We start from the raw sequence: 11573 nt of genomic DNA, 5'->3' as shown, positions 1-11573 counted from the left end.
AAGTTCTTTTTTCCTAGTAAATTCACTAGAATTCAAGTGCAAAGGGTTTCATGAGGTCTGTTCGCGTTGCATGAAATCTCCAAATATTTTTGCACTTAAAATGAGATAGATATATATTTGGCCTTGAAAAGAGAGAAAGCGAAGATGCCGAGTGCCAAAAGTGCAAGTAACGCGAACAGACCTATGGGACGCCGGCCTTAAGGTAAATTTTCACGAACTACTCAAACCGGCTGGTTCAGCGACAGAAAGGATCACGTGATCAAAATGGACGCTGGATATTCGTCAATTTTTACCACGTGATCCTTTTTGTCGCTGAAACAGCCTGTTGTGAAAATTTACCTTAATTCTTTAGCGGTTGCAGTGTTTCGAGATTAAGGTTATAAAAGAGAATTTTCTTGAAGTTGTTGTTAATCAATGTGGACTACATTTTACCATTATTTTTTACACCATATACAACAAATTAAGAATTGAAACTGGTATTTAAAGTGTACAATTTCAAGTCATAACATAACCTGTACGAACTGATGTAATAATAAACGTGCAAGATAGAAACTAAAGTTAATCAGTATCCAATATATTTCTCTGTAGAATCGACATTTTTTAAATCGAAATGATCACGAATTAGTTTACGATATTTAAATCGAGCAATTGGGCAATATATTTGTAAGATCTGACATGAATTGTTACTTCTAGATATATTCTAGTATATGTGTTAAAAAACGTGGAAACACTAAAAAATTTTGAAAAGTCTTGTTGCTTCTGCTTAGAAGTATGTTTGCTCACATTCGACAAAAAGTATTGTTTAATATAGTAGTCAAGTATGGCAAACATAGAAAATATAGTACACCAGCTGTCAGTGAATTTAATAGTATAGAATCAATATATCCACCCATTGAAGATATGAGCTTTAAAGCCAAGTACAAAAGGAAAAGGCAAGCTTGGTATGAGGAAATCAAGAACTTAGAAACTGTGGAGGAGAAGCTATTCAAGATTAATATGCCACGTTATTATGGCTGGAAGTCGTTAATTCTAAAGGAACATGTTGTACCATATAATTCTTTATCACATGCGCAATATTTTACGAGAACACATATCGTCAAGGAATCTGGTCTGCCAGCATATTATAATACTGTAATTTCTATCGAACAATTAGATAAAATAGTACAATCAATCAAGAGTGACATAGAGGATAACATAATTTTTGAACATTGCATCAGAAGGTAGGTATTTCTGTGAATTAAATATTTTTTCTGATGTAATATATAAGTTATAATTAATTATCTGATTATTCACTGTTAATATATATGTGAGTTATTTTAATATTTAAAAACTTTTCTTTTTAATATTTTAATATATTATAATGTTGCAGAAGAGAGCATGAAATGAAAGTAGATAAATTTCCATTGGATGAAAACATTAAGGCTTTAGACAGAAAAATAAACATGGAAGAAATTATATCTAAAGCATTAATTCAAAGAATTAACAGAACAGTGCTGATACATCTTGCTTCTGAAAATCCACATTTATTACAGACTGAAATTGATTTTGAACCAAGATTAGAAGCATCTTGGTTTATGGGTGGTTTAAATCCCCCTAATTTTGTAAGGAATTTCAGAAAATCTATTAAATTTCTGAAGGAATTTGTTGATGACTCAGTAGATTTGCCTGTTCAATATATTGGTCAGCCTGTCATGCATTTGAGATGTAAGCATCCTCTGCGACAGATTATTCCCTTAAGCGATTGCGAAAATCCAGATTTAGAAGTACCTACGTTCAAATTGAATCCCAAGATGTTAACTTATGCTCTTGAAAAGAAACACTTAACTAATATACCTGGATTTTGGCCTGGCGATGAAAATGAATTCGGGTTTTTATCATATCATAACTGTACTTACTTGCAAACAAGGCCAGAAAAATATAATGATACATCTACAGCACTCACAGTACAGGCTATAATGGCATCTTACAGCTGGTTATTATCGCAAGCCTGTTATCAAGGTATTTCAAAGTTATAATTTAGATATTAATTTGAATCTCGAATTTTACATGTCTAAAATTTCAGGTTTCTCTACTTTTAACGATATTACGTATCCATTAACTACTCAGACAATTATAACAAATGGACAATGGTGGTCGTTTTTTGTTTATCAACTTAATACCACTTTAGTGCATTCTGAATATGCGGATGAAAATCCAAAGCGCAACATATGTTGGGTTACAGAACCGATGAAATTATTTGATAAAATAGAAAATGAGAAAGTTCACGGTTTAAATGAAGAAGTTCTTAAAACTTTAATTAAGTTTTACATGAATATTCCCGAAGAAAGAATAGGTGTAGAATTAAAACCTTATTTAGGGAAATCCGTGAAAGTAATAGCTGACATAGAACATAATGAAAGAAGAAATTGGCTCGAAAAACAGTACAAGCATCTAGTGGCTAACAGGCCGAGGCACAGGTAAAATAACATTAAAGTTATTTTAATAACTATATCCTTTTAACTATATTTTTAATGTCAACTAATAGTAAAAGGAAGCATTTATCCTTGTTAATTTGTTATATCTTTTTTTAGACGAATACCGGAAATATATGATTGGCAAAAGATCTATATTATTAAACATAAAACTCGTCCAATGGATAAGAAACGAGAACCTTGGGAATTTGGCATTAAAATGTACAAACGTACATTAGATGATCATCAACCGACTTATATACCAAAATGTTTACGAGAGAATCCTAAAAAGAAAAAAATAGGACGATGGGCAAAAACGTACTATCGATAATTAGAAGTACAAATAATTATATTGAATTAAATATAAAAGCGATTGTATATATATATATAATATATATATAAAAATTACATTAAAGTATTAATCAATTATATATTATATTAATATATTTGGAAATGTAATAATTTCTGAATTAGAAGAATCAGTAACAGGAAGTAAATTAGATATGTGCAAATGCAATATTAGGAAGTGAATGCGAGTTCTAATATCGATACTGTTAACTAACACAGAAACACAGAAAAGTTCCCCTCTTATTTTTATGAACTTTTAACATGCTGCAATTTAAACCGAAATAAAGGACATTTTTTAATAGAATTCATATGGATTTTTAGGAGATGAAACACTCAATGTTTCTTTCGAAGCGAATATTAAAATAAAACTGTAATATAATATTACAACTTCGTACAACATACAATCTTTGTTCCTTTGTAAAAAGTTCATACAAAGTGTGGAACAATATTAAAGTATTATGATTTTGACTTTTCTGTAAGAAAAGCAAAGATTTGTATATTTTTTATAATTTGGGTACAAATTTCTGCATTATTCTTATGCCAAATACAACAATGTATTAAAAGACTCAGCAGGTAAGCGTACATTTACTACGTTGTTTTTGTTCTTATCTTTTACTGTTATAGTAAAAGGGGTGCGAGCTCTGCAACACAAAAATTTCAAATTATATATTTTAAGAGTCTATTAAAATTAAATAATTAAAAAATAATTATAGTAATTTAAAATAAAGTAAAATAAGTAAAAAATGATGGTAAAAAGGAAATTAGAAAATTAATAGAAAATAATTTTTTAAATAAAAGATATAAAAAGAATTGTTATACATTTTTCTGAAAAATTTTGTTACATATAATGTGACTGCTATAAATAATTAATTTGACGGTATAAAATATTTTTTACTAACTTGTTAACAGCCACGACAACAATATATTGTTCGGGCGTCAAGAACGCTATCACTTTAATGTCTGGATTATTTTCAAGACCCGTAGATAAAATTCTGTAAGAATTACGTGGCACAAATTGGCTGAAGTGAGCAATTGCGTAAAACATAGGCTGCTTGTAGAATTCGTCTGTTTGCGGCATTACGATGATTGGTGAATCCACATAATTTTTTGCCCAATTTGGTGCTCCATGCTGATTGAGTGCTATATTCCAATCTATCCATCCAACCATCCAATGTGATAAATTCTACAAATATATTTGTAAATCTTATACACAATTCAAAGTACTTTTATGTATTACATATATGATTTATATTATTTTCATTTTTATATTTATATTACTTTCATCTTTTACATAATGAAAATACCTCATGCTATAATAAAATTTCTTAATACCGTAAAACGGATTAACCAAATAATATATACTTTTCTAATTAAACTCCAGTGCCTGCAAAAGTTTGTCATCTATAATTAAACGTGCTTAGCAGATTCTTATTTTGTAATCAAATTGAAAATGTTCTTTATATTAGGCAGATAAATTTAAAAATTAGATAAACGCGTTTGGAATATAGATCAATTAATATCGAATATATATACAAACCTCGATTATATTTAAAGCATATTTTTGTCCTCGGTCCCATGATCCCAATATTACTTTTTGTTTCTCTAAGGGACTGCTACCTATATAAGACGAAAATTATATGAATTTTTTTTTAGTTTTTTTAAAAAAAAGACGCATGCGTGGAAGTATATCTTCAATTATTTACTATATGATCTATATTCTATATAATTAATTATACTTACCGGTGCATGCTTCAGTCATCAGTATAAACTTGTCCGGATACTTATAATGTAATTGAGACAGTCTAAGCGGTGAAAATATTTTATCAGCGTACCAATGGACCGCAGTGCCAGAGAACAGTTCTTTAGTTTTTGGATACTTAAACATCAACTCGGTAAACCACGGGACTTCGAAGCGTTGATCGTCCATCGCTATGTAGAGGGGATTATATCCGGCATTAGCCAAAGTCGGAGCTAAATGTTCCACCGTCCAAGCCGCTGAACTGGTGGGCGTCCAACCCATAGCATTGAAAATGAAGAATGGCAAAAATCCATTTAACGGTTCATTACCAGGTGTTATGCCCCATATAGTTATATCACGTTCCTTATACGCGTTAAAGAACTTTAAGATATAATCAGCGTAAAGTTGATAATATTCAGGTTTTAAAGTACCTGTCGAGATTATCATATATTACGATATCTCATATTTAATTATTCTAGCACTTAGTACTTACTTAAATAACAAAAACTGTTTAAAATCTGAGAGAGAGAGAGAGAGAGAGAGAGAGAGAGAGAGAGAGAGAGACGAAAATATTGAATTAAATTAAATTTTGGAAATAAAAATGTCATTTTTTTGTAGCATTTATAACATTAATAATAATAATAAGATTGAAAGACCGCTAATGTTAAACATAATGCTTTAAATTAAGAAGCGTCATAACGGTCAGAACGTTAAGATGTTGAACTATTGTAAACTCATTTTTAAATGAATTAATTTCAGAAATTATAATTGCGTGCCGATATGGTTGTTGGACTTTTAACGCAATCAAATCTGAAAATATTAATTCCCCCAAATTTCCCAACTTAAAAACGTGCGAGCGTCTTAAGCCTTTAGATCACCGAGACACGGAATGCAAGAGATCCGGGTTCGACTCCCGGCCGAGGCATTATTTTTCGTAATAAGTTTATTACAGTTTTTAAGAATTGGGAAGAGTTGGGAAATTTGGGGGGATTATTAATATTTTCAGATTTGATTGCGTTGAAAGTCCGACAACCATATCGGCACGCAATTATAATTTCTGAAATTAATTCATTTAAAAATTAATAATATTGTTGAAAAAATCTAATTTTTTTAAGAGAAATATTATCAAGATATTTACAGAGAACGAAGTAAGACAGATCGCGAAGTAAAATGGACTAGTTATTATATTTTGTTTTTTTTTTCGGGTTTAAATATGATTTAAAAAGTAAATTACAGAGTTTATTTATAATTATGCTATCCCGCTTCATTCATACAAATATGAGGCCTGTTCTTATTCTTATTTTTCTTATAAGTTGAATTAAGTTCTTGATTTTTTCACTATATTAATTCACTATTAATTCACAAAACACGTTTACATATAATGTATGTAAATCTTTGCATTCTTGGATACTTGATAACAATAACCCAAAATGACTGCGGATCCTTACGTTTAGTGCTAGATTTTGTTAATAAATACTACTGTTTGCTTTCTAAATATGACTGACTCAAAGCTAATATCTTTTTTAACGTTTCTTAACTGTCGAAACTATTTTAAAATTGTTTTAATTGATTGTACATTTTGATACTATATTTTTATGAAACGAAACACCGAAAACTTTGTGCATTTAAACATTAAAGCGGTATTTGCTATAGCTAGAAAATACTATACAGGGTGTCCTATTTTAATGTCTTACCCCAAATAATTTTATTTTTGATCTTAGAAAAAAATGTTTCAGACAAAAGTTATATGGTTTTGAGGGGGACATAAGATGGTGTCATGGTTAGTTTGATTTTGAATAGTTACTTGAAGGTCACCATTAATTTCTTAAATGGAAACTCCTATTTTTCATTGGATATTTTTGTAGCTTACCTCAAGAGCTTTCCAAAACACTATAATAAAATATAGTTCACTAATGATACCACCTTATACCCCCCTCAAAGCCATACAACTTTTGTCTGAAACATTCTTTCTAAGATCAAAAATAAAAAAGTTATTTAGGGTGGGACACCTTGTATAAAGAAAATGTAAAGTTTTGATTTTAAATTAATCAGTCGATTTATTTCTTGTATCATTTTACTCTATCTTTGTTTTACGTATTAGGAGTATACACATACAATATTATAATAGACTCTTTTCTATAAGTAATTAACTTTTCCAAAATTTTAATAAGGGATAAACTTTCGTAAATTTTTAAAATTCAATATTTTAGTCGCATAATAGACACTTTAAGAAGGTTCTCGCGCTACTTCCTAGTCAATAAACAGTTTATTCACAATAATATGTAAAATAATTAAAATAATGGAATAAAAAGGTCTAACAATCTAATGCCATTATACATAATTGTTAATTTTATATGTTACTAAATATTTTCAAAATGACAAAATAAAAGTTGTAAGATGCTCATTTGATATACATCGTCTGATATCATTTGATATGATCGCATCGTCTATTTGACTATATTCTAGCTTTTTTCATTGAAGAATATAAATTTCTTGTAAACTGTACGGTCAGTTTAAATAAAACTTTACAAGAGAACAAACTTAAGTGTTTACTTTATGATTATAACGATTTTTAAATTGCTGTCTTATATGCAAGTGTCTCAATTTAAAAGAGAATAACTACAGAATAAGATTATATTTTCAACTTATAATGTAAAATTCTATAAAGGACCTAGCGGAATAAGTACGGTAAAAATGCCCCCACGGCTTTTAGAGTTGATCTTTTTTCTAGGATTTCTTATATAAAAAAACGCTTACATATCAAATTTTAGATTTCTATATGGAGACCTGATCAAGTTAGAGCGAAAAAACAATTTTTTACAAGTTTTTACGAATTTAATTTAGTAAAAATTTAAATAAAATCTGCAAAAATTCTGAAAAATTGGTTACTCCAAAACACTAATGAGGATTTTTTAAAAATCTTTTTCAATGCGAATTTAAATTCTGAAAAAAATAAAAATAACTTTTAAACATTTTTTTCACCCCGATTCCGTTGATTGATCACCTTAAAAAAATTTCGTGTTAATTTCAGTTCAACTGTCTAAAAAGTATATTTTTTTTAGATTTTTTCAAAAGATGGGCCACATTGAGAAAAATTAAATTATATTTTTTCGTTAATTTGATGAAATAATGAGCAACACAAACCGTCTTTATCAGCTCTCTAATATTTATCTATAAAATTATCTCTCTCCATATTAAAATATTTTGATGAACACAAATTGAAAGTGACATCCTCATTTTTTAATCATTGGGTTGAAAGACAGTTATTTTTATTTAATTAATTACGAATTACATTTATACGTTAGACTATCGTTTTTAAAAAATAAAGGGGGGTATTATAACTAGATCAACTTGCTTCACATCGCCGAAGGGTTCTGTGATACCCGAAACTTTCGGTTTTACATTTAATGTTAAAGTGAATTTATTTTGAACAAATTAGAATTTTTGCTCATTATTTAAATTTTTACTAAATTAAATTCGTAAATTTGTAAAAAATCGTTTTTTCACTCTCTCTAACTTGATCAGGTCTTCATATAGAAACCTAAAATTTGATATGTAAGCGTCTTTTTATATGAGTAACCTTAGAAAAAAAGATCAACTCTAAAAGCTGTGGGGGCATTTTTACCGTACTTGTTCCGCGCTAGGTCCTTTAGAATTAAATATCTTCAAAATGGTACGGTAAAAGTCAATGAAATTTTTTCTAAATATTATTGATATTATTAACTTTTGTATTACATGTATATTATAGACTTGTCTTATTTTTCATCAAACACGAGAATCTTCTTAAAGCTTTCTTGTGCAAATTTTTTCCTAATTAATACAGGATGTTGCCTCATCCAATATTTCTTTACCCCAAGTTATACTTTTAGAATTTTTCATCCACGCAGGCGCGCTCCATGCAGTCGTTAATATCCTAAGATCATGTGGATTAGGCATAATACTTTTGATATAACGTAGATATCCGATTTTAAAGCCATCTTCCTTCACAAGTTTGAACTGACTTAACGTAAAATCGTTGGGTATATCGTCATATGTATATGGTCTCGTCGAGAAATCGGTACCTGCGATAGGTATACGAGTAAACGTGTATCCGATACCGGTGGAACCAAAGTACGACCTAGAAATAACTATACATGAGGGGTTATCATCGAAACGGATGAATCTAGTTAGATAAATTTACGTCAATTTTATAAAACCCGATACATTAACATTGTTAAACCATTTTACCCGAATAGAGTTGCTATGTTTCAAGTTTTAGTAGCAATTAATGCACTTCGCTCGATTTTAATACCATAGAAGTACTTATCTTGCACTAAAGAATCTTAATTTATGCTTCTAATTCTTTTCCACATTCTATCAGCCGAAAAGATAACAAAATTCTGTTGTTACCAAGAGTAGAATTAATATGCTTTACTTGAAAAATTATTCTGTAACTACTTATAGAATTATATTTTTTAATTAATATATACTATACATATATGATTAATAATTGGAAAAATCTTTTACTTATTTTCTATTAGAAGTCTATTAGAATTTTCTTACTAATTTTAATTGGAATTCATATATATTGTATTTTAATTGTATTTCGTATATTAATTATATTATTTGAATTGTTCTCAGAAATCGTTTTAAGAAATGTTAATAGTAGAAGAGAATTTAAGAAATTTAATTGGCTTTATAAAACAAAAATTGTGTGTGCAGGGCAGAATAAATTTTAATAATATTTATGACGCAATTAAGAGACATGTGGAAAATTTGAACCCATTTTTATCGTCATGACATAATCAATATGATTTGTGTATGGTATGGTATACTGTGCTATGTGAGAAATAACAATGAAATTGCCCAGTAACAAATAACAATGAAATTGATGTCGAATCAACGTCGATTTTTGATAATTTCAACGTCGAATCGATTCCATTATCATTTCTCACTGGGATAATAATCATTTGTGTTTCAAAAAGAACAGCGCAGAAGAATAAATATTAAAGATTATCATATCAGGAAGGAATATTCAACACGCTCATCAAGTTTCATAGAAATTGGTGAGAGACAATTCATAGCCTCTCTTCGTAAGATTTAAACCCTAAACACAATGCGAGACAACAGTGACAGCAATAGAGGTAACAATAGTGATAGAAACAGAGGAATCCACCCAGCTAACGATAAATATTCATAGAAAGTTCGATTCGTATTTCCAATGTGCCGAACATTCCAGTAGAGTGAAAGAATTATCACAGAATATACAAATGTCAATGAAATGTTCAGAATATTGTATGAATTATGCTCTTTGTAAGTATATATCACGAAAATCGCGAACGAGCGAGCAGTATACATCTCCGCCGACAGAGGAGAGCATTTATTCGTTAATAAGAATCATTTGGGAAAGAATATAAGGAGCGCAGCATTTCGTCTATAAAGTAAGCCCTAAAATTGGGCTCTAAAATGAAAGTGCGAAGTGTATTTTTCAAAGTAAAATTTTGTTTGAAACTGATTCAGGGATTTTAGGAACAACCGGATCTGGAATTTCTGGAAAAATTAAAATTTTGCGGAATATATATGAAACATTCTCGGACTACGTAATGATATATAAATGGAATTTTTAATCAATATATGTAATCAATAATCAATATATATACACGATGGAATATTTGAATGTTGCTTTTACATTTCGTAAATATTTCGGAATATTCTAGAATACTCTTGGAATATTTTTTGGGGATTTTAGGAACTTTTTATGAATATTTCAGGAATATTTAGCGTTAGCTGGGCAACATTCGGAAATGCATATTTCAATGCACATAGGAAAACAATAAAGCAATAGCGATAAATTTCTGACGAGTTAGAATTCTATTTCTATCGTCTTATAGCTTATTAATCAGTGTTCAGATTTTTCATTCTGTTTATGTACCCTATAATCTTGAAGCAGATGGAAGAGTATACTACAGTCTATAAGCGATCAGATTGGTTGGCTTTTTATTTCTTTCACGGCATTGTGCAACGAAATGAGACAATTATAGGTATATCGCTTATTTCTGTATCTATTCTTATCGCTGTTCTTGTCGCTGTTGCCTCGCATTATGTCCAGAGCTTTATTCCGTTCCCCGATCTTGTTTTTTTCCGATTAATGTTATCGCTCTGCATTCCTAATTAATAATGCCAACCACGTACTCAAGTAGTACATGTTGAGTTTCATTACTAAGACTTCTAATGTTGAGTGCGGCGGCGTCGGTCATTGCCCCGCCAAATCCTTGTATCTTTTGAAACTTCTGACTAATGTCCACTGTGAGAACCAGATCGATTTCGGATTCATTTTTGGCGGAGAAATTCATAACGGACGATTGCATTCTTTTGCCATCCTCAGTGGACGTATACCATAAAAGCTGGTTCTGTTGTAATTTCTGCTTGCTTACTGTATCGCAATACGTCGCGTTACAGACGCATACTATAGAATTGTTCCCGAATGAACGTGGTATACATTCGTCTCCTGTAATGGAAAGAAGAACATTCAATCGTATGTTCCGACACTTAAATTAAGTTGTCATGCATGCTTTTTTAATTGACACATTGTTATAAAATATCGAAGCTTTGATAGAAGAAATATATAGAACGTCTCTCTCTCTCTCTCTCTCTCCCCCCTCCATCTCTCCTCCCCCACTCCCATGTATTCTGAGACTAATGGGTCAATTCTAAGCAGAACCATAAGACTCATAGGCTACGTTTACACCGTGCGCTTAGTCCGCGACCTATACGATAGGTGTCTTTGTTTAATATACAGGATAAACAAGGACGTCTATTGTATAGACCGCGGTCTAAATGCACGGTGTAAACTTAGCCAATGGCTACTCATTGAGCAGTTGTACTAAATGTGATTGATTGTGCTGCCGAAGTCTACGCTATTGTAAACGATCTTGCGCGCCTGCACGAATGGGCAATCTATAACTGCGGTTTACTTGACGCTACAAACGCTTCGAAGCGTTTGAGCGACCAATCAGAACAAAGAATTTTACGAATTGACTAATCAAAGAATGGCTGCG

At 30.4% G+C, this 11573-nt stretch overlaps 2 protein-coding genes across 10 annotated transcripts in view; one reads left to right on the top strand and one right to left on the bottom strand.

The window, feature by feature from the left end:
* The first annotated feature begins 375 nt into the window (after window positions 1-375).
* mRpS30 (mitochondrial ribosomal protein S30) lies at window positions 376-2817 on the top strand. Of its 2 annotated transcripts, XM_018456816.1 has the most exons (5): window positions 376-526; window positions 694-1220; window positions 1370-1998; window positions 2063-2456; window positions 2571-2817. In XM_018456816.1, the coding sequence occupies exons 2-5, from the start codon at window positions 772-774 to the stop codon at window positions 2779-2781; spliced, it is 1683 nt and encodes a 560-aa protein (XP_018312318.1). In that variant the 5' UTR covers window positions 376-526; window positions 694-771; the 3' UTR covers window positions 2782-2817. The 2 variants fall into 2 exon arrangements, with proteins under 2 accessions (XP_018312318.1, XP_018312317.1); XM_018456815.1 differs by having other exon boundaries at window positions 376-1220.
* Window positions 2818-3223: 406 nt separating this feature from the next.
* The window catches only part of LOC108728386 (glucosylceramidase), a 14237-nt gene continuing 5887 nt past the window's right edge, over window positions 3224-11573 (bottom strand). For all 8 annotated transcript variants that reach the window (XM_018456915.1, XM_018456910.1, XM_018456913.1 and 5 more), the window contains 6 exons: window positions 10708-11023; window positions 8388-8653; window positions 4539-4967; window positions 4336-4415; window positions 3698-3981; window positions 3224-3439 (listed from right to left, as the gene is read on the bottom strand). In XM_018456915.1, the coding sequence (XP_018312417.1) occupies window positions 3334-3439; window positions 3698-3981; window positions 4336-4415; window positions 4539-4967; window positions 8388-8653; window positions 10708-11023 (1481 nt within the window). In that variant the 3' untranslated portion in view covers window positions 3224-3333. The remainder of the gene's footprint in view (window positions 3440-3697; window positions 3982-4335; window positions 4416-4538; window positions 4968-8387; window positions 8654-10707; window positions 11024-11573) is intronic.

Source organism: Mycetomoellerius zeteki, unplaced genomic scaffold (assembly GCF_001594055.1).
Source record: "Mycetomoellerius zeteki isolate Tzet28-1 unplaced genomic scaffold, Tzet1.0 scaffold61, whole genome shotgun sequence".
Taxonomy (NCBI): domain Eukaryota; kingdom Metazoa; phylum Arthropoda; class Insecta; order Hymenoptera; family Formicidae; genus Mycetomoellerius; species Mycetomoellerius zeteki.
Note: the sequence above shows the minus strand (reverse complement) of the source record. Positions and strands in the feature narration are given on the sequence as shown.

What these genes read in the sequence shown, in the direction of transcription:
- mRpS30 (XM_018456816.1), top strand. Translation starts at nt 772, where the DNA reads ATGTTTGCTCACATTCGACAAAAAGTATTGTTTAATATAGTAGTCAAG. An exon ending in TTTGAACATTGCATCAGAAG is followed by an intron (nt 1,221 to 1,369) that starts GTAGGTATTTCT and finishes ATAATGTTGCAG; the next exon opens with AAGAGAGCATGAAATGAAAG. An exon ending in GCTAACAGGCCGAGGCACAG is followed by an intron (nt 2,457 to 2,570) that starts GTAAAATAACAT and finishes ATCTTTTTTTAG; the next exon opens with ACGAATACCGGAAATATATG.